This window comes from Leptonychotes weddellii, chromosome 1 (assembly GCF_054177405.1).
Source record: "Leptonychotes weddellii isolate Sample4059 chromosome 1, ASM5417740v2, whole genome shotgun sequence".
NCBI classification, from domain to species: Eukaryota; Metazoa; Chordata; class Mammalia; order Carnivora; family Phocidae; genus Leptonychotes; species Leptonychotes weddellii.
Window position 1 is genome coordinate 115,927,847 of NC_138369.1, and position 21,989 is coordinate 115,949,835.

General features: G+C 34.6%; 1 protein-coding gene across 6 annotated transcripts in view; it reads left to right on the forward strand.

Moving 5' to 3' along the window:
• Window positions 1-15,076, forward strand: part of FXR1 (FMR1 autosomal homolog 1) — a 58,798-nt gene extending 43,722 nt beyond the window's left edge. Inside the window, exons 11-18 of one of the 6 annotated variants that reach the window (XM_031025833.2) lie at window positions 550-636; window positions 2,263-2,320; window positions 2,408-2,470; window positions 6,635-6,838; window positions 8,638-8,838; window positions 9,558-9,638; window positions 13,181-13,272; window positions 14,031-15,076. In XM_031025833.2, coding sequence (XP_030881693.1) covers window positions 550-636; window positions 2,263-2,320; window positions 2,408-2,470; window positions 6,635-6,838; window positions 8,638-8,838; window positions 9,558-9,638; window positions 13,181-13,272; window positions 14,031-14,201 — 957 coding nt within the window. In that variant the 3' untranslated portion in view covers window positions 14,202-15,076. Of the gene's footprint in view, window positions 1-549; window positions 637-2,262; window positions 2,471-6,634; window positions 6,839-8,637; window positions 8,839-9,557; window positions 9,639-13,180; window positions 13,273-14,030 lie in introns of all 6 variants that reach the window. The other 5 variants (XM_006731236.3, XM_006731237.3, XM_081830139.1 and 2 more) reach the window with 5 other exon arrangements.
• Window positions 15,077-21,989: the final 6,913 nt, after the last annotated feature.

Sequence of the window (21,989 nt, forward strand, 5' to 3'; positions counted from 1 at the left end):
CTATAAATTTATACCAGTTTGAAGGAAAATTTCATTAAAAGGTGGTTTATATATGGAGAAAGACTGAATTAGGAATTAGAAAATCTGATATAAACTGGTATTTTAAAGGTAATTTAAATTTTTAGCATACTTAAATTGTAGGGCAAATACAATGAGTTATTGAAAACCTCGGTATTTCAAATTACATTGATTTTTTTCTTAGTTTATTTTTATTTTTTAAATATTTTATTTATTTATTTGACAGAGACACAGCGAGAGAGGGAACACAAGCAGGGGGAGTGGGAGAGGGAGAAGCAGGCTTCCTGCGGAGCAGGGAGCCTGATGGGCGGGGCTTGATCCCAGGACCCTGGGATCATGACCTGAGCCGAAGGCAGACGCTTAATGACTGAGCCACCCAGGCGCCCAGCAGTTTATTTTTAAATCTTGAATTTTAGTAAGATATAAATTGCTGTGTTTTAGAAAAGTTTTCCAAATTATATATTGGTATGTGAAATTTAGGCTAGACTTTGTTAAAATATGAAATACTGAGGATGTTGTGTTTTCTTACAGGGTATGGTTCCGTTTGTATTTGTTGGCACTAAAGAAAGCATCGGAAATGTGCAAGTTCTTTTAGAGTATCATATTGCTTATCTAAAGGTTTGTATACTGTTCACATTCATATCATTGTTGCTTCATATGTTAAACTTCAAAATACATCAATTTTATATTCATATTAAATTTCAAATCATTAAATATTTTTTTTAATTCAGCTTCAGATTTACCCTGGTCTCCTACTTGAGAATTTAGGGGGAAAAGGTCCGTTGCTATAATAAAATGATTGGCCTTAATGCACATTGTTTCTCTTTTTCTCTGAACTTTGACATTCTTTCCTTACTGTTTAAGAAATGGTCACACTTGTGTTCCTCTAATTTGACTCTCCTCACCTTATGTATATACATGTGCTATACTGAAACCATTTTGTTTTTACCTTGATATTTTAAGTGCAAATAGGGCAGGGAGTAAGATGGGCTTTCTTGGTAACTAGTATTTGAATCAGAGGTGATATCCCATAGACATCATTTGGTAATTCTTAACCATTAATTTTTAAGATAGTCTATTTAGAGTTGATAAATAAAGAGCAAAGATTTTAAAAAAGAAATGGCCCATAAATTATTAAAAGTTGCAATTGACATTTTCTACTTTATCTTTTATTAAGTTTCTCTTCTAATATCCTCAACAGTTCTGTCTCTAGTAGGTTTTAGTCCTTTTAATCACTCATATCATTGCTCTTACGTTAATATTTTGAAAGCACACATGATGATGTCATTCTTTTAAAACTCATGTTTATAAATCTCAATTCAGTCTGGCATTTTATTTAATTAATTTATTTATTTTTTAAAGATTTTATTTATTTATTTGAGAGAGAGAATGAGACAGAGAGAGCATGAGATGGGGGAGGATCAGAGGGAGAAGCAGACTCCCTGCTGAGCAGGAAGCCCGATGCGGGACTCGATCCCGGGACTCCAGGATCATGACCTGAGCCGAAGGCAGTCGCTTAACCAACTGAGCCACCCAGGCGCCCTCAGTCTGGCATTTTAAAGCCCATGCTTTATCTTCCAGTACTCTACTACTTCTTAGCCAGAAGCTTTCTCTGGTCACCTTACCTTCACATTCTGTAATGACCTCGGTTTCTGAATGACCAAGTCTCCTAGTTCATGTAGGCCACAACTCAGGTGTCACCGTTTTGATGGAAAAGTAGCTTAATAGTCCCTCTCATATATGGCACCTGTATCTCACTTAATCAGAGTTTTTATTTCTTGAGGGCTGGATGAGGGCTGGATCTGGTAATATTGTGTAATTATTTGCTATTTAACAAACCGTTAGTTCATTCATTCACGCCAGGAACTAAAACGCAAACTGTGAATATTGCTCTAGCATAAGAAACATTTATTCGGCCCTGTAAACACCAACAGATAGTTTATTTTAATGCTTGTCTGTTAAACATACCCTTGAAGGTGGAGAGTCCTTGTCTTTTTCTATATTGTATGTTTGTAGCACTTAGCATACTTAGTGCTCGCTAAAGTATTCAGTAAATGTTCAGTGAATTGAGTCAGCAAATGACCTCGTGAATTGTATTTACTAGGTACACAGTTGTATTTTACCAAATAATTGGCCAAGATCACAGCTTCTTTCATTGGTAGGGAGTATAGCTTTAACTGTAGGCTTTAAGAAGGTAAAAATGGTACAACATAGAATATTTACACTTTTTTGTTTTGCTTATAGGAAGTAGAACAGCTAAGAATGGAACGCCTACAGATTGATGAACAGCTACGACAGATTGGTATGGGTTTCAGACCTTCTTCCACCAGAGGGCCTGAAAAAGAAAAAGGATATGCCACTGATGAAAGTACCGTCTCTTCTGTACAAGGTTCTAGGTCTTATAGTGGAAGAGGCAGAGGTCGTCGGGGCCCTAATTACACCTCCGGTTATGGTAAAAAAAACAATTTTTTTGTTAGTCGTTTTAGTTTAGGCACTTCAAAACGTTTTGCTCAATATTATTCGTTGCTCTGTCTTGGCTTTGGGGGCAGGAGATAGTTTTGAGCTGTCTATGGTAGTGAAGGCATACTTCATATTAATGACAGTAAAAGGTGTATGATGTTCACGCAGCTTTGTAATGAGATCAGACATGTTTTTGTTAAGTTGGCAGTTCATGATCATGTTTATTTTAAATACTTAGAATAAATATAGGTGGCATTTGTATATACATACTTGTATACAAAAATGTATATATATCAAAACCTAGTAATGGTGATGATACTGCTAGGAATCTCTTTAGCCTACTGTCTAGGAAAAGTAAAGTTGAAAAATAATGCTAATCAGTGTGCTAAGGTTGTGTATAGTACATCTGTACTAGTTTTATAAAATATACTTTATTGATTCTCTTGGCAGTTTTGAATATAAATATCTCCTATCTGGAATTAATTTTATGAAATAACATTTCACTAAAAATGAGGGCTTTTTAAAAAGCCAGAACCAAATTAACATTTTGTAAATGAACATTTTTCTAAAATGTATTTCAGTGTGAGGATAGGGCCCTAACCCTTATAGGAGGGGGCCAGTGGATGGTGGTGGTCAACAATTTTCTAATCCTAAATTTTCACTTAATTCTTCTTCAGCTTTGGAGTTGTTCATTTTTCTGCATTTGGACTTGGATCTTAGCAGTGACCTGATTTTTGTCTTCCCTCGTCTTCCCTTTCTATTTCTTTCTCTTTTCTCCATACCTCTATGCTCCTCCTAACTTAACTGCTTTAGAAAAATAATTCATAAGCCTTTTCCAAAATAGAAGGCATTTAGGGAAAATGGATAAACATAAAAGCTTACAGTGTGCAGATTCCACACTCAGATTTCATGTTTGAAGGATCATCTAATGATGCCAGAATTGTATTAAATTTGTCCTTTCATTTGTTGTGGAGCTGAAAGGTTAATTATCCCTTCCCTCATATATTTCCATGTTCTCATTTCTTGATAGTTTTTATTATTTAAAGTTAACTGTTGAAACTGGAAAGCAGAATTCTAGTAAAGTGTTTAGCATATGAAGGGCAGAAAATTGTGAAGTATTACTCTATTTCCTGAAAATACATTTAATACAAAAGACAACTAACCAGTAATTAAAGAAAAATTATATTGAATGATTCTAGAGGCATAAATTACTAGTACAAATAATCAGATTTGGTTTTTTGGATGATAGAGTGATGAATTCATTGAAGACTTTTATAAGCCTCTGTGGGAAGTCAGCTTGTTGTTGAGGCCAGTTTTCTGCAAAATGCCTTTGTTGACAGTAGGTAAAATTTTTATGAGTTAGTAAGTTTTTATGAGTGGTAGAGGAATATCATCTGGATTGAAGAAAGTTATGCAAGTTGTTCAGTAGATGGCACTCTTACCTCTGAAATGTTGCGGACTGGTGGTAGCATTGCATTTCTTGAAATAGCTATTGAATTTAAGTGGGCTTGAGAGAAAAACCATTTAAATTTGGTTATAGATGTTCTCTTACCTACTTAATGTCAGGATATTTAGGTGATAATATATAAGTTGTATAAGAAACATTTGTCATAATGTCTCTGAAGTTGGTATGTTCCTTTGAATGAATGATATTTTAAAGCTAATGGGCAACATTTTTTTTAATGGCACACAAAATATGTCTTTAAAATGAATGGATGGCATGTTGGAGTTGATAAAATATGGTACTTTAGCTATTACGTTTAGCGTACATGAACATTGAAAAGGATGTGAAGTATCTTCAGGAGTGATTTTAGAAGTTTTAGGGGAAAATCTGATTTGCAATTCTGTTAAAAACAGGTTTTATTTGTTGGAGTCATTAAAAATTGGATTAGTTTCATGAATCATTTTTAGAGCTACTTAAAAAATTTTTTTGGATTCATGAACTTCTAGAGACGACCTTCATTCCTTTTGCATATGACTCCGTCTGTCTGTCTTGTAAAGCTAGTGACTTCATAGTTGTGCTCTTTGGTTCTCTGCAGCTGAGATTCATATGATTAGTTTGGCCTCACCTGGATAATCCATGATAATCTTCCCACTTCAGTATCCTTAATCTTATCACATCTGCAAAGTCCCTTTTGCCATCCCAGAAACATTTAAGCTTTATTTAATATGACTAACGCAAGAGCACTAGCCAATTCATTAGCCCTTTTTGTTTTTGAATTTAGTATCTGTCTTATCTACTGAAACCTGTTTATGTTTTAGACCACCCCCTTTAAGTATTTAGAATACTAGATATAAAGTTTAGGAAGAATGTCCTTGCTTGTGATGCTGAGTTTAAATACTACAATGTATTTCGGGAGGAACTTCAGTAGGGACTTGTGAAAAATTTTAAAATGAGATATTCATTTATCTTCAGATTTTGTTAATGTTTTCAGGCAGTATATAGGCTTGTCAGTAAATTCAGAAATTCTCACACATTCCAAAAGATGTTTTCGTGACTCATGAAATGATAAATTGCCATTATTCTAACAAACCATGACATCAGCTAGTAAATTTTTTGTCATTTGGAGAAATAAGTGGGAGATTCATTCTCTTTTGCGAGACTCCCAATCCTAATAAAACTTAAGTGTGAATACTAGAAACTTGCTATGTTTTTTTCTAAAATAATAGTTCCAATGTGTATTAATCCATTTTTATATAATTGAGTGGTTACATCATATTTAAGGTCATGTGGAAAAAAAAGAATGATCTTAGAGGAGAAAGGAAGTTGTTAGACTCCCTTCATTTGTTCAGTTTTATTCTGGGTACCTTAATACTTCTACTTTTGTACATCTGAGGAGTTAACGATGTTTTACTTTCATCATCAAATGACTGGAATTTAAATTTAGCGAACTTGTAGTTTATCATGGAATCACTTTTATTTGGGAAATAAGCAAACGAACTTCAAAATTATACAACAGATTCATTTATCAAGAGAGAATTGTTATGCATATTGTTAGGTGTCTGGGGCATTTAGAGGTAGAAGAAAGAGCTCTACCGTTTAAATGTATCATAGACCAAGTGGGATGTAAATCGAAAGGGGAAAAAATGGAAAAGAACATATGACAACATTGCATGATAGACACACTTTGCTTTTAAGGTAATAAAAGGAGAGGAGAGGTCTATTTTCAGTTAAATTGGTCTGAAACTAGAAATTGAACTGGGCTCTGAAGGAGATAGATTTGGACATATGAAACGGAGGGGTGGAAGTGGCATTCCAAGAATTAAAGAATAAAAGTGAGAGTATTGTAGTGATTGAATCATCTAAATCTGGCACTTTAATTGTGATATAATAGTAATGATATTGCAAGCTTTTATAGAATATTTGCAGTGTTTAAATTTTTAAAAGGTCAGTATTAAAATAGGTCATTGAAACCTTAGAAATGGTCTGTCAACCTTTAGAGTCACGATGAATTTTTCTCTTGTCAGGTTAAAGTTGTCTTAGCATTCTTAAAATTTGTTCTGTAATTTCACATAGTGTATTTAAGCCACTATTGCTCATAAAACATAATTATTTTACGTACAGCCACTAAAAATACACTCCCAGTTTATAAGAGACCATCAGTTATATAGGAAGCATTGTGATTTCAGAGATGTTAAAGGCATGATGTGTGCTTTTAACATCTCTGTTAAAAGATGTGCTTCCAAGAATCAATGAAATAATGGTAGAGTACACTATACAATTAAACTACTCCTTTTTCTAAATATGATTAAATTTGGTTTTCAATATTGGATAGCGGTTATTTTTATTACACTAATTTGCTTCTAAAATAAAAATGAGCAATTTTTTTTTTTTACTATTTTTCCATACTAACTGCATTTGCATATTATATGTAATGTTTCGTATAATCTCTTGGCTCTATTTCTGCACATCCAAACCAACTTTTAATTTCCCATTAGTAGATCTTGTATTACTAGTCTAATACTAACATGTGATTATTTCTTAGTAAATTTCAAACTCATTTTAATTTTTATTTAGCTTTCTTTGAATCAGCCAGTTAGGGTTATTAAAATAATGGTCTGTAGGAAGTAATTTTGAAAAATTTCATTCCTTTTTTTTTTTCCCTTAAAAAAAAAAAAAATAGGAATCTAATTGGTTTATGTCCTCTTTCCCAAGGTACAAACTCTGAGCTGTCTAACCCCTCTGAAACAGAATCTGAGCGTAAAGACGAGCTGAGCGATTGGTCATTGGCAGGAGAAGATGATCGGGAGAGCCGACATCAGCGTGACAGCAGGAGACGCCCAGGAGGAAGAGGGAGAAGTGTTTCAGGGGGTCGAGGTCGTGGTGGACCGCGTGGTGGCAAATCCTCCATCAGTTCTGGTAGTCTTTTATATACTATGTCAGCATCCTTACTTTGTAAACAGTATAACTTTATACAAGTTAATTCATTTCCCAAGGCCACCCATTTTGGGAAGTGTCTTCTCACTGAGGCAAGTAGTGGAGCATATGGCAAGATAAGGAGAAACCCTTTAGGGTGTTTCTCAGTGAAGGTTTAGCTAGAATTTCAGGTCAGAGAAATTTTGGTTGGCTGATTCTCTTGTTTTGATGGTCAAAGATTTCTCCAGTTTTTGGGGGCTTATATGATTAGAATGTTTTTTTCCCCTAGAAAATTTGGGTTATATATTTGTTTGCCAGACCCAGAAAATTCTAACGCACAGAGAGATCTAAGTAACTTTACATACTTAATATTGAAAATTAACCGAGAAGAATTTTTGCTGCACTATGTACTATTTTAGGAACAGAGAGAAATTGTGAAATTAAAATTTTTTTTACTGTTTGAGGAATTGAGCTGAGCTGTAAAGAACACTGTTTAGACTGAGAACTGAGGTGCATAAGCAACTTTTTACTCATGTCTTTTTGTAGGAGTTGCGAGAATGTTTTTGCTTAGCATAATGGGGTAGGGGGGAGGAATTGTCAGCATTATGTGGACTAGATTATATGATGTATAACCTTTACATATTTTTATTGTATACCACTTTAAGAAAACAACTCTTAATGTTATAACATGTGCCCTATGAAAGTTTGTAAGTATTTTAAATGTTTAAAACATACATACATAGATATAATTAAATGTATATCAGACTTGCTTACAAACTACAAAAAACTGGAACAAATCACAAAATTTTAGGGGCTTTTAAAAGTACTCTAGTTCCAGTGATACTCTTTGAGCCCTAAGTTTAGCTTATAGGTGTTTAGGGAAATACTTTTTATATTTTACTACATTACATTGCTATTACCAAGGTTTATAGAATTGTAGTATGCTGAATTGCACAATATATGTACTTTACCTAGTGCTTATGATTAATGGATAAACTTAGTGTCTTTTGCAAAGATGCTAGCTTGCTAGCTGTTACCAAAGGAAACTTAGGAAAAATCGTGATTAGGTGAATTCTTCTATAATTTGATTGGTGGAGGCAATAAATGCACATAGGTAAGATGGGTATTTTTTTTCTTATGAATTATACTTTAAAACTTTCCCTTTCCCACCCTCACCCCACCTTACCCCGCCTTCACTCTTTGTTTCTGGAGATGGGAGTACTAGTCAACATTCATTTCTCTATTTTCCTATAACCAGTTAGAATTTGAAACTTTTTTTTTTTAGTTTGCTTTTTTGTGTAGACTTGTTTTGATTGCTTCAGTTCAGTAACATTTCTATTATGCCATGGAGTGCAGGTGTTGAGAATTATTTGGGAATAGTCCATTAACATTAGCACAAAGCAACAGCCGACACCTTGAACTCCATAAAGGCGGCAAAATTGAATATTTCTCTAAATTTTCATTTCTCTAGCCTCTGGGCAGGATTAGCTAAGAATGTGAATGTCAAAAATAGCATGTAATAATATACTGTTTTCTAATACATTTTCAAAACAAGTCCAAGAATTGGTAGGAAGCTGAGGGTATTTGCTCATTTTCTGCTTTAATTTTTCATTGCCGTTTAAAGTTCTTCATATTTGTTATTTTCCAGGGAAAACAGTGATACAGAAAACATTTAATTTGAATACAGAGTATAGGGGGAGAATTGAAGTTTCTTTATCATTAATATAGTTCTATAGATCAAAACATTACTAATGACTGCAGCTCTCTTAAACGAATATTTCTTGCCTCTGACATGCATATAGTGCTCAAAGATCCAGACAGCAATCCATACAGCTTACTTGATAATACAGAATCTGATCAGACTGCAGACACTGATGCCAGCGAATCTCATCACAGTACTAACCGTCGTAGGCGGTCTCGTAGACGAAGGACTGATGAAGATGCTGTTCTGATGGATGGGATGACTGAATCTGATACAGCTTCAGTTAATGAAAATGGGCTAGGTATGTAAGCACTTAGGGAAAAGATAACATTATTGTATATTAATGTATGACGCTTTTTTCAAAAACAACAACAACAAAAACACCCCAAACGTAATGCAATTCCCATATCGAATTTTTCTTAGTGTTTACTTCAAACAAGATAGCTTTGTGTCTGTCTGAAGTGTCTAGTTCTCAGATTTGTATAGCTAAATTATTTGAAACCAGAAGGGTTTATTAAAGTGCCCTTTGATGCCATTAAATCAATATAGATATTCAAATTGCAAGCCACTTAATACTCTTTTTGTTCCTAAGCCAGAATTGGGCTTTCAGCTTGCCTCTTTAAAATTTATTATAAATGACAGTAGTGAAGGTATGTGTATTGAGTAGGTATTAACTTCCAAAGGGCTAAAATGTTAACTTTGCTTAAAAACAAAAAACCCAAAAACTAAATTGTATTGGAAAGGAAGACTTTATTCCTGAGTGATGGTAATTAAGTTGTTGAGTTTGTTCAGTTAAGAGTTTAAAACCCTCTTTATTTCCAGGTGATAATTCCCTTTTTAATCTATTTGAAATGTTTTAAAACTACAAAATTATTTTCCTGTTAGTAATGTATATTGTTTTATCCTCCCTGTTTAATTAAAAAGTTCTCTTTCCCCATTCTTAAATCTTTGAAGGAAAGAAGTTTTTTTTGTTTTGCTTTTGTTTGTCAGAATAGTTCATGGTAAACTTTGCAATTACAGATGATAGTGAAAAAAAACCCCAGCGACGCAATCGTAGCCGCAGGCGTCGTTTCAGGGGTCAGGCAGAAGATAGACAGCCAGGTAACTTGAGTGGACCTGTTGACACCACCAGGTCACAAGCATGAAAAAAATGTCATGTGTCTGCTTTCTAAATATATTATACTTACATGTACACATGTGTGCATATACATTCAAGATGTGCATTACATAAATTGTTTACTCAACTAATAAGACTACTACTCTTAAGAAAATGCATTCTTCCTTCACTCCGTAAATGTTTAGTAACCTGTCTAATTGAACTAATGTTGTGTCTTAATTTTTTTTTTACATGGAAATACTGTTGAGAAGACCATTATTTTGTCCACTTGGCAGATTCTTCATCCTTGAGTTTAGGCCTGCCATCCCAGAGACTGCGTTGTAGATTGTGATTGAGGTTGATTGGCAAAACTGGGCAACTTTTGCATGGTGCTGCTTATTTTATCTGAATTCAGCACCTCATTTTTGTGGGAATTTTAATACCCACAGTTAAAAAAAAGAAGTATAAATGAGAAAAATACTTGAAAGTGTCTTTTTTCTAATAAGAGGAATGCATGTTATGTTTTGTTCATTTATTGTGGTGTGTTGCCTTTTCCCTTACACCTACTAACCAAATTAATAGTACTTATTTATTAGTTTTAGAATGTTAATTTAAGTAGTCATAATTTTTAGTGACTTCAAAGAAACTTGTTTGCTGTGTCTATATTATTTTGAACATAATTCCATTTCCTGTATACAGAGAATCACGTGTATATTCACAATGAAGAAATTGTGTGCACCAAAAATAAACCCCTTTTAAACTAATCAATTTCTGCATTCTTTCCAAAGCAAATTCTTGGGTGTGTTTTCCCCGAGTAAAGAATGTAAATTCAAGTATCTTTAATTAAGTTTAGTGGTTGTGTAGAGACATTTGGGAAAACTGATTAAAGGTGTTAGTTCCCATTCTTGAAGAAAAGTTCATGTTTTAAAGATAGTTGTAAGTTCAAAAGGAATTAAATATTGTCAAAAAGAGAAAGTTTCCAGAAAGTGTTTCTTACTGTTTTCCCTTCTCTTCCCTCTCTCTCTGTAGTGTCAGAAATATTCTTTAGATCAAGAGGTCATATTTACGTTGTTTAAAGTTGGCATGGCAGTGAATACAGTTTCAGCCGTACTTTATAAATAAGAAAATTCAAACTATCCTTGTGGGCTTAACGTAGGGTAAATAACAACACAATTTGTTAACTAGATGGATGGTGGTTTAGTACCAAGTCAGTGGACATAAAAAACACAGTGGTGTTAAAGAAGAGGCAGAGAAGTGAAACTTGAGTAATTTGGGGTGTCCAGTAATTTGATAATTGTTCCATACTTGCATTTATTCCAGTTTTACTCAGTTCTTTGGAATTGCTGCTTTTCCTGTTTAGAAATCCTTGTCTTCCCTAGCCTGCCTTCCCTGGCCTTCCCCTAAAAACTTTTAAAAGCCCCCTAAGATAGCATCGACGGAACAGGCACATCATTTTCTCCTTGCCCCTGTCAGTACTTCTAGAAGAGTAGCTTCATCTAAAAATATCAACATTCCCTTACATACACAATCATTTCATTTGTTCTCATTTGCTCAGAATCTTTTGTTGTCTTTAGTGTAAATTAAGCAGTGAATATTCCTTATTCTACTTAGAAAGTGCCTGTGCAGTTGTGTCCAGTTGATTTACTTGGGTCCCTTAGGAGGAAATTCTACAGTCCAAATTATGCTGCACAAATCGCTTATTTCTCTTTTAGATATCATGTTTATTAATATTTAATATCCTTTTAAATGGCTAATATTATATAAGGACTGGCTGTAAATAGGCTTTGAGTCAGCTAAGTTTGTTTTTGGTTGTACCTCCCTTCAGGGGGGAGGGGCACTGATAAATTTTTACCTTTCCAGCTAAGTGCCTCTTAATTCAGTTGATACCCATATCAAAGTATTACTCTGAGTGTACATAGTGGATGAAGGGTTCTAAGAATTGTCACATACTCAAATTTAGCAATATGTTTGTGCAGCATGGTTTCCAAGTTGCTGAGTTCTTCCAGGTGTCACTGAGGGCTGAACTGTGGAAACAGAATGAATTCATTTAGGTGCTCCCCAAACTGGAATCATTTCTAGAATGTTTTGCCACCATATATGTAGACATAATAATGAAATGAATTTGAACAGTATTCCTCTTCTCAGTTTTGGAAACTATTACTAAATGTATTTATAAATTAACAGTGGATTTAAATGATTTTTTGAAAGCTCTGAAATGAGCACACCGAGTTTCTTACAGTTTGGAAAAAAAGAGGCAGTTTTAGACAGGAAACATCTTTATTTAGTGCTGTTTCTTATAAATGATTTGTATTCTGAATTAAGTGGTTTCTGTGAGATTTAAGATTCATTTAGTAGTTTCAGAAAATTCTTGGATCTTACAAAAGTATTATGTTAATTTGTGGTCACAAAAAATGAATTGTAAATACTATTAAGCTTCTTTATTAAAATGATTTATTTTCATATAATTTGAACCTGGTGGACCATTTCTCCCCTAGTGACGTTTAATAAATAATTTAAAATTTACTTGAGTTTTCATTCTTTACATTAACTTGCTCTCATCCCGTAAATTAAAATACACTATATTTCATATTGTCAAGAGATTTTCCTGCCCAGTTTCTGATAGCAAATATTTCTTTGAAAGAGAGCAATTATTTTGATATTTCTCCAAATCAGTAAATTCTAAGCTCTAAGTCCTAAAGAGAAAGGATTGAGGTGTAAAGTGAGGCCAGAGTACCTGTAGAACAGAGATGTTGCACTTGGGTTGGCAGAAGGGTGTTAGCTTGCTTTAGTCTTACTCTTATGTCACTATTGCCATCCACTTCCTTGCAAACACACATCTACTTCAATCAGTCCCTTGAAAGATTGTCAAAGTGGGGAAGAGGTGGTTACTGAATTAATGGTGGCCCTTTTCCCACCAGGATCATTGTCCACATTTTAGGGTGCTGTTCCGCCATCTTTAGTTGGCTTGTAGTTTTTTTATTTTAAATCACTCAGAATGGTTTCTAGTATGAAATGTGAAAAAGAAACCATAAAATACCACACTTGGATATCTTACTTGCGCTTAAAAAAAACCAAAACAACAAAAAACCCCTAACAATTTGAGTAAATCTTTTATATCTGATGAAATTTTCAAATTGAAGTATATATAGTACACCATGATTGCACCAAGTATTGCCTTTTTTTCCCCCACTGAGAATTGCAGACACTGGGCTTAGAATGCTGTATTTCTTATTCTTGGTTGTGGATTTCTATATCAAGCTTTATCCCACAACTGTAGAGTCAGTCAGAAGCAATGGCTGGATTCCTGTGAAAGCAGACTTAAATCTAGGCTTCCTTGGATCTCCAGCTTGGAATTTTCTATTGTCAGCACTAAATCACAGGCACATTTTTCAACTTTTGTTTTTGGTTGGAGGTGGTACCCAGCTTAAAATTTTGGAATTGGGTTACCCACCATCAGTTTATTTTAAAAGTAAAATTACTCTTTATCCATAAATAAACTTTAGAAATATTTTTTCAACACCTGTAATTTTTTTCTCATCTTCAACAGTCACAGTTGCAGATTATATTTCTAGAGCTGAGTCTCAGAGCAGACAAAGAAACCTCCCAAGGGAAACTTTGGCTAAAAACAAGAAAGAAATGGTAAGGAGAATTTAACCTGTAGGTTTTGTTGTTTTTGTTTTTTGGGTTTTTTTTTTTTTTTTGGTTCTGTTTTGGTTTTTTGTTTTGGTATGGTTCAGCTTTATTTTTACTTCTTGACTTACTGTATGATCGATCACTTGTTTCCCCAACTAGACAAATAATATTTTAAAGATTACTCTTGATTTTGTTCTTGGCCCCAGGTAACTGAAGATATGCATGCTTGAGCCTGGAATACTTTTCATTTAGAATTCCAAATAGCATTTGTAAAATTCAGTCTACCCAGAGATATTGGGCATAAAGACTGTTGGCTTAATTTGGGGAGCAATAGGCTATATACCTCTTCTCAGTGATGGATGTAGACCTTTTTTAAGTTTCAATTCTTTAAATGCTTTAATGTAAATGAGTTTCAAAAAAAAAAAAAAGGTGAGTAAAATAGGTGTTTATTTGCTTAGGGTAACTTTATATCTTTTACATGGTGAGCTTTCCAGTGGTTAAAATTAGGTTCAAGTTTTCAGTAAACAAGTACAGATGCTTCTGTGATTTAGCACTGCTAGGTACTAGAGATAGAGTTGAAAGACAATAGAGGTGGAGTACATTGGTATATGCTTTCAAAACTTAAGAACATTTTAATCCTTTGATCCATTGTGGTTATGAAACTAAAATGATTTATTAGCTAATTAATGTTTATATAGCTGTTTTCCTCCTCAGCTGTAGATTTCATTTATAAAGAAGTTGAAAAAGTTGTCTCCCTTTGGCAGGCAAAAGATGTGATTGAAGAGCATGGTCCTTCAGAAAAGGCAATAAATGGCCCAACTAGTGCTTCTGGCGATGAAATTTCTAAGCTACAGCGTACTCCAGGAGAAGAAAAGATTAATACCTTAAAAGAAGAAAACACTCAAGAAGCAGCAGTCCTGAATGGTGTTTCATAAACTGAAGAAGTTCCTAGTTTACAGTTCTTTTACATTACATTTTACAATAGTGCTTGTACAAGCTTGCCAAAGATAGAATATGGATCGCCAGTCTTTACATCGCACTTTCAGTTCCTCCATTTGGAATTCAGAAAGGGGAGGGATCCTGAAGAAATCATATGTTAAACATACTTTGACACCTACTGTGTTATAAAATATATCATCAGATGTGCCTTGAGAATAGTATATGTAACATTAAAAAAAGTTGCTGGCTATAGGAAATGTTATTTTGTTTTCAAAATATGGCAGAGATGGGGGGAAGTGGGTGGGGTGGGATCCCTAACGTAATATTCTTTATGAAAGCATTAGCTGCTTTTGTTACATTTTTAATAATATGCAACCACTTCTTCACCTGAGGAAAACTAGAATGAAATGCAGTCTAAAATATTTTGCACTGAATTGTAATTTCTCCATTAGTTTAGTCTGGAAACTGGTCTGTTTTAATGTGTTTTTTAAATGCTGTATGTAGAGGAAAATCTGCAGACCACTGGAATACATTTGTTAAACTCTCATCTGCAGGGACACTGGGTGATATTGGCAGTGACTGTTCTACATTGAGGCTTTGTTTGGTTTATTTATTAAAGTGTACAGTATTTAAAAATCAAACATAGCTTTAGTTAAAACACTAAGCTGAATTAGTCATGTCCATTTCAGACATAACCTGAACTACTGAAAAGATCAATTTCCAGGAGGTTTATTCTGTATAAAAAGTACATGTTAGTCTTCAGTAGAGTATCTTTCCTTTTTTCTTTTCCTTTTTTTTTTTTTTTTGATTTTGGTTGTTTGATGTGCAATATGTTTTTGTATGCAGGTAGTAAATAAACTTTGATCTTCCATTTACTGATTAACTTTCTACTTTTTATACCAATTGTAGCAAAGTAGTTGGAGCTAGTAATAGGCCTAGAATAGTTAATGTGATTGCTTTTTAAAAAGCATTTATACTTATAAATAGTATTAAAATATTGTTTAATCATTTTGTAATATATCCTCTGAAATCTTAGCACTTAAAATTTAGTCTGTTAGAATAGATTGGCTTAGGGAATTGATCATACATTTGATACTAGTAAAATCTTTATAATCTTATCAAAGGCAACTTTTGGAAGGCATTGGGGTAAAATCCAGAATTTTGCTTTGGCCTTTGATAATTAAAAATTATTTTTATAAAGAAGCATGGTGAACAATTTTTAAATAAGAAACAGACCATTAACTTAGTTTTTGATTCTCAAGGAAATAATTTTGAAGGTTGTCATATTAATGATTGTATTTTTTGTATGTATTTTAGCCACATGGCTTAACTTTAGGAAGATAAAGACTTTGCATAAAGTGTGTTCAGAGTGACAATGATAAAGTAATTATGCAGATATATGTGAGGTCATATCAAATGTGGATTTACTGGAGGGTTCCCCCCCCCCCATAGAAACACATAGACCACTGAGCAAGAAAGAGGCATTTCTGTCATTTGGTGTTTGAAGTGTTTTTTATGTGCATAAATGGTCTTAATTTGTTATGTGCATAAAACTATTAAGTGATTTTAGTTAATTTATGATGACTGAAAGACAGTTGAAGGTACTGCTAAAATGTAATATTTGCCAGGTCAGTGTCCATATAGCCCCAGACCTCAAATTTATTATCATTGCAGTTAAGATGTGATGGTATTAAATGCTTTTTCCTAAAACCCTAGTAACAGAATTTATAAGATGTGGTATGAAAAAAATAGGGCAATCCTTGCATTTTGAGTAACAGTATCAATAATTTCATATCCTGATTTTTAAAAACTTAACCCACAGACATCTTTTTTAACCATGAAAGGTTAGAAGTAAAATTGTTGGCTTTTTTTCTGTTTTCTTCAGTAACAGGGTTACAGATTAATTACAAGGTATGAGAATTTTCATTAATTCCCAAATTGGTAAATATGGTATAAATAAAAAGTGATTTTTCATTTTCTTTCATATAGAATAGATTCACTAAGATCCTTCTTCCATTAAGATTGTTTCATTGAGAAAGTAAAATAAAACCATCTTAGAGAATGGGCATAGTACAAGCAGTTCTTTAGTAGAATAACCATATTCTAGGAAATAAGTATCAAGATTTCATTATTTACAAACGACTAAACCTAATGCCTTGTGTACTGTAGGACCATAATAAGCTTTTTTTTTTCCTTCTTAAGAGAGCGCGAGAGGGGGGAGGGAGGAGCAGAGAGAATGGAAGAGAGAATTTTTAAGCAGGCTTCACACGGCCAGCACAGAGCCTGATGGTTTGATCTCATAACCTTGAGATCATGCCTTGCCCTGAAATTGAGTCAGATGCTTAACTGAGCACCCAGATACCCCCATAATAGGCTTTTCTTGGGGGTAAATACTCTGATTTAGAAGTGAAAAGGCCCACTCCCCGAAGGTAGTAACCATTTGATTCAGGTAGCCTTCCAAATTATCTTGAGAGGGGTGCATCTTTTTTGGCTACTTCTACACCAGTTAGATAAGGTGTTGCTATGGGAAAACTTACTGGTAAGTTAGGACATGCTTAAGCAAAAATAAAAAACAAAGGTCTTGTGCAGCCCTCAATTGTTTCAGTATACTTAGGTGAAATCACGGAAACTTACTAAGATTACATGAGGGCAAAAACCTTTTCCTGAAACTTCGGGAAGCCTAATATTCTTGTTTGGCATCAATTTATTTTTCATAGGTTTTATTTTTAAGTCCTGTCTATACCCAGTGTGTGACTCTCAATCCTGAGTGAGTCACATGCTCTACCGACTGAGCTAGCCAGGTACCCCTGGCATCACCTTTTTAAAGCCTTCAGTAGGTCTAAAACTTGCAAAATGGTGTAAATGAGTCTTTGTTGATAGCTCCGTTACTGTTGGTAAAATTATAAATTGTGTATTTTAATGTGGAGTTGAGAAGCAGCACATCAAACTGGTGAGTTCATGAAAACCTAACAGGCATTCCTTAGAACCAGGCTGAGGGAGATCATTTAAATGATTTTGCAAAAGTATAGGTATATATAGGCAAGTAAAGTAACCTGAGAATAGATAACACTAAGCTAGGGAGGAAGAGGCAAAGTAGCTAGTGTTTTATTGTATTCCAGGTCTCTCTGTCAGCCATTCTTTTGTAACTGGGATCCATCACCTTATGCTGAGTCACAGGTGTTTTTGTAGCTGTTGTTTTCTATGAGTCCAGCGTGTAACTTGAGAAAGGTCTCTGCAGAGTTGGCATATAAACTGTTGCAGTTAGCTTGGGAAATTGTACCGTTTGTCTTCACACAGATTTGCACTTTGAGGTTGAAACCAACCTAGTTAGTTTTCTCATACGCAATGTCTACAATATAAGAACAGATGAATGGAAAACTAGCTATAATGCAGTAAGTCCTACATTGGATGGTGGTTACTGGAATGAGGGTAAAGGAAACTTTACATTTGGATTTTCTAGAAGGCCTCAAGGAACTTGAATTTGAACTGGATCTGTGTGTTTGACAAAATTCCAAAAGGCAAAAGGATGTTTGATGAGAAGCCTCACTGTTTCCTATCTTTGCTGTTATGGTTTGGATCCCCGATACCTTGTATAAGGATATCTGGTATAGTGAATTTGGTGACTCCTTTTTAAAACTTTTAGTTATTAGGAAGTGTTCTTGAATGGATAGTAGTTAAAACCTTTGATGACCTTTGGGTTTTATTTCAGGATCTGCAATAAAGCAACAATCAGTCTGTAATAGTTAAACTTTGGCAAGTGAGTAGTAATTTGAAGTTGCACTCAACTGTTGGTTGAAAATAGGTCAATTTTGTTGAGCCATACGAAATTGCCAGTAGTTCACCATTTTTGACCCAGGAAAGTGGCAGTTAGTTTCCTATGGCTCAACCTAAATACATTTTTAAGTATGATCATTTACTTTAGAAATCCAAGCAAGAGCCTAATCATCCAGAAAGTCCTTTATTTCTCGATGAGGCATGTACATTCTATAAGGAAATACATTAATTTTGTAAGAAGGGTTCATCAGTGGATTGCTTTAGATTCAGAATCATCTGTACTTTCTGTATTACTACTTCAAGTACTCAAGGTATAGGCTATAATGCAGGCTATAATCTTTGTAAGAGGATTTCTACCAGTCCATTTGGCTTGCCTCTTTCTTCCTTTGATAATTTGAAAATTGTAGGTATAGGTGTACAGAATTGGGAGTTTCTATATACCTAACCCAGACGTTTTCCAACTATGTTGTATGCAATCTAAAGACAAAAAAAGCAAGGGCAAGATTATTTTTCACTGACATTCTCAGTCTTAAAGCCCCACTATTAAGTATACTAGTGAATAGCTTCTTAAATTTGTGTTCCAGTGATTGGTATGTTTTTCTTGGGGGTGAAATTATAGGGATATTTTCCAAATACTTTGTACCTCTTGGACTGTCAAAAGAAGCTACTCTTTTTTTTTTTTTTTGAGTATTAAAAAAATTTCCCACAGTTTTTGTAGATAGACCAATTTAATTTGTCTTGTTGCCTGGAGCTTACGCCTCAACCTGGCTGAGTTTCATTTTTCAACCTGCTGTTTACTTGGTTGTAAAGAAGAATGTAAACATTATGTTTGAAATTCCATTAATTGTAACTGTACTAAAGTAACAGCAAGTGCTAACATTCCAGATTATACCTTAACACTGGACTATGGACCTTGTCATTGGGTCAGGAATAATTGTAACACTGGGTAGAAGCTCTTCCTTTTTTTTTTTTTTCTTTCTTAAAGATTTATTTATCAGAAAGAGTGGGAGAGAATCTTCAAGCAGACTCCCTGCTGAGCATGGGACTTGATCCCACAAACCCATGAGATCATGACCTGAGCTGAAACCAAGAGTTGGATGCCTAACTGAGCCACCCAGACGCCCCTGGATAGAAGCTCTTCCTATAGCCTGTTGCTAAGGTAACAGCTATAAACAGACACTGTACCCTAAACAACAGTGCCAAAATAAAAAAGCAGAGCTTAGGTCATTTAAGTTTCCTGGTATCAAGGTTACTCTAAGTTCAGGATTCTTTTTAGAACCAAAACCCACTCTAGCATTTTAAGTAGTGTTTTTGTACTTTACCTCAAATTTAAATTTTTTTCTATCCTACTTTTCTCCGATTGAAACAGTTCTGTATTCTAGCCAGAAATGTGGAAACTTAAAACTTGACTTGTCAACTCTAAATGAAGCATTCTGCCTGAGTGAATTTTTTAAAGAATTCTGATTTTGAGGTAGGGCATACATTTTTCAATAGGCTGAATACAGCTTTTTAGTGTGGCACAGTTCAAAATGCTTAGGGTTTTACTCTTGTGTTAAGATGTTAGTTAACCGGGGCGCCTGGGTGGCTCAGTCGTTAAGCGTCTGCCTTCGGCTCAGGTCATGATCCTGGGGTCCTGAGATCGAGCCCCGCATCGGGCTCTCTGCTCCGCGGGAAGCCTGCTTCTCCCTCTCCCACCCCCCTACCCCAGCTTGTGTTCCCTCTCTCGCTGTGTCTCTGTCAAATAAATAAATAAAATCTTAAAAAAAAAAAGTTAGTTAACCTAATATTTTCCAATTAGTGGTTTTCTAGCTGCCTTTTACCCTTTTTGTTTTTGTTATAAACTAAGGTTAGCAGAGAAAACCTTATAATCAGGCTTTGTAATTAGAATATATGCGTATTCCACCTGTTTTCATACAAGTTTTTAATCATTTCTTGAATGGTTTGGGTGTTCTGGGATACTGATTTGTATAACTAGACTTTTTTTTTTTTTTTTTAAATGCTTCCATAGGTATTCCCATCATTTGGAAAACAGTTGAAGGCAAGAGAATTTTCCTAAAATTCTAAGAGTGGGAAAAGATTTAACTTCCGGGACCATTCATTATAGCCCACTTTTATCACCAGCAAAGCAGTTTTTACAAAGCAGCACAGGACTCATAGTAATGTCAACCCAGAGGCAGTGAAGGCAAAATGGAAGGGACAAAGTAGGGGAACTAAATCTCTGGTATGCCAGATCTAACATTAAGGCTGTGGATAGGAATTCCCCATAACCTACCTAAATAATTCAGGACTAATATAGAGAGAACCATGTTACAAATGAACAGAATAAATTGGAGAAGACCCCCCAGGGCTTGCTTACAGTTTCATTAGCTGTGTAACCTCTGAAATAATTTGCTCTTTTTGTTTCCCTACCCATAAAATATGGAGGAACCATCAACTTTTTTTTTTCTTTTTTAAGTTGGCCATTAACAGATGGGGAGGCAGAGGCCTAACCATGTAGTGTACTCAAAGTTGCCTGGCTATTACTGCCCAAGTTTGACTTGAAACCTGCATCTCCTATCTCTCAGTGTTGTGTGCATACCTTCCTCCCCCTTGAAGAAAAAAAAAGTCTGAGTACCTACTGATAAAAAGGCCCCAAGCTAAAGGTGTAATGACAGCTCTCAGACTTGAGCATTCATTACCACCAAGGAAAACATGCCTGGTTATCAGATTTGTGATAGGTTATCACAGGTTAACAGCATGGACTTTAGGTTTAAGAAAGATCAGCCTTCTCACCCAGAATATTGTTTTGGGCGTTACTTCACTATTGTTTCCTTACTTGTAAAACATACTTAAATGCTTACTTAAGCACAATGCTAGTGTACTGTAAGTAGCCAATAAATGTTAACATTACACATCAACTATTTTGTTAAAAAACATGTAAAGATGAAGGCTCTCTTACACAGATCATACTTGCACCAGTTACCAACTGTGATCTGGAGCCCTCACACAGGTGACTTTTTCCCAAGAAAAATGGTAGGTTTGGTTCATAATCTACAATGAAATGTGGATTCTTCTACTTAAAGGTAAGCCTAGAGGAAATAAAACTGATTACTGAAAAATGTGCTCTGTTCTCCTTAGTGTTATTTGAAAGCATTTTTCATTATCTTAATAGTTGTCTTAAAACAGGTGTGCTATTTGCATTAAACACCTGAAAATCTACCCACTACACGAAGTTTTCCCTTCTAGGGCCAATGCTTGATGGTCTCTGGGCATATTAGCTCATATTTCCTATTTGTCTTTCAAAAATTTGCTTTTAACTTATAATTGATAATCTCTTAAGGAAACTTTTGATTAGTCCAAAAGACTGAAACAAAACATTAGTAAGCCAAAATAGTTGATCATTATTAGCAGATTCCTTGTTAGCAAATTGACAATCACCCAACACCCAAAGTGATGCTTGCCTTGTTTCAGTTACCATACTGTAAATAAGCATTTCTTCTGTGGTCCAGGTAATGCTGAGTTTTTCATATTTTTGTGCTTATTGGTGATTTTCCTGTTTAAGAGGGCCCTCAAGCCTAGTGAAGTGCCGCCTAATGTTCCTAAACACAAGAAGGCTGTAATGTAACGACAGGAGTTAGTGTTGGTTGCAAGTTTAACGTTAGTGAATCAACAACATTAAGGTCTTTAAATAGAAACACATATAAAACAAGGTTATATATTGACTGGTTGATAAAAACATGACCCAGAGGGTCAGAGGAACCTTTATTTCCCCTATGAACACATGGTTCAGTATTTTCTGATTTCAGTGTTTTCAGTAACTTCATAGAACATTACTACTTTGAATAACAAAAGTGTACCTTCATATCCCTTCTCCCTAGAAATAACTAAAAAGACTTATCTTACATAAAAGCCATGGCTGCCTTAAGCTGGTGCTTTCTCCTACTCTAAATCATAACAAGTAGACTTGATCAGATTTTAAGGAAACAGGAAAATAAAGAGCAGATACAACCCAAATCTGAAGTGCTGGTAAA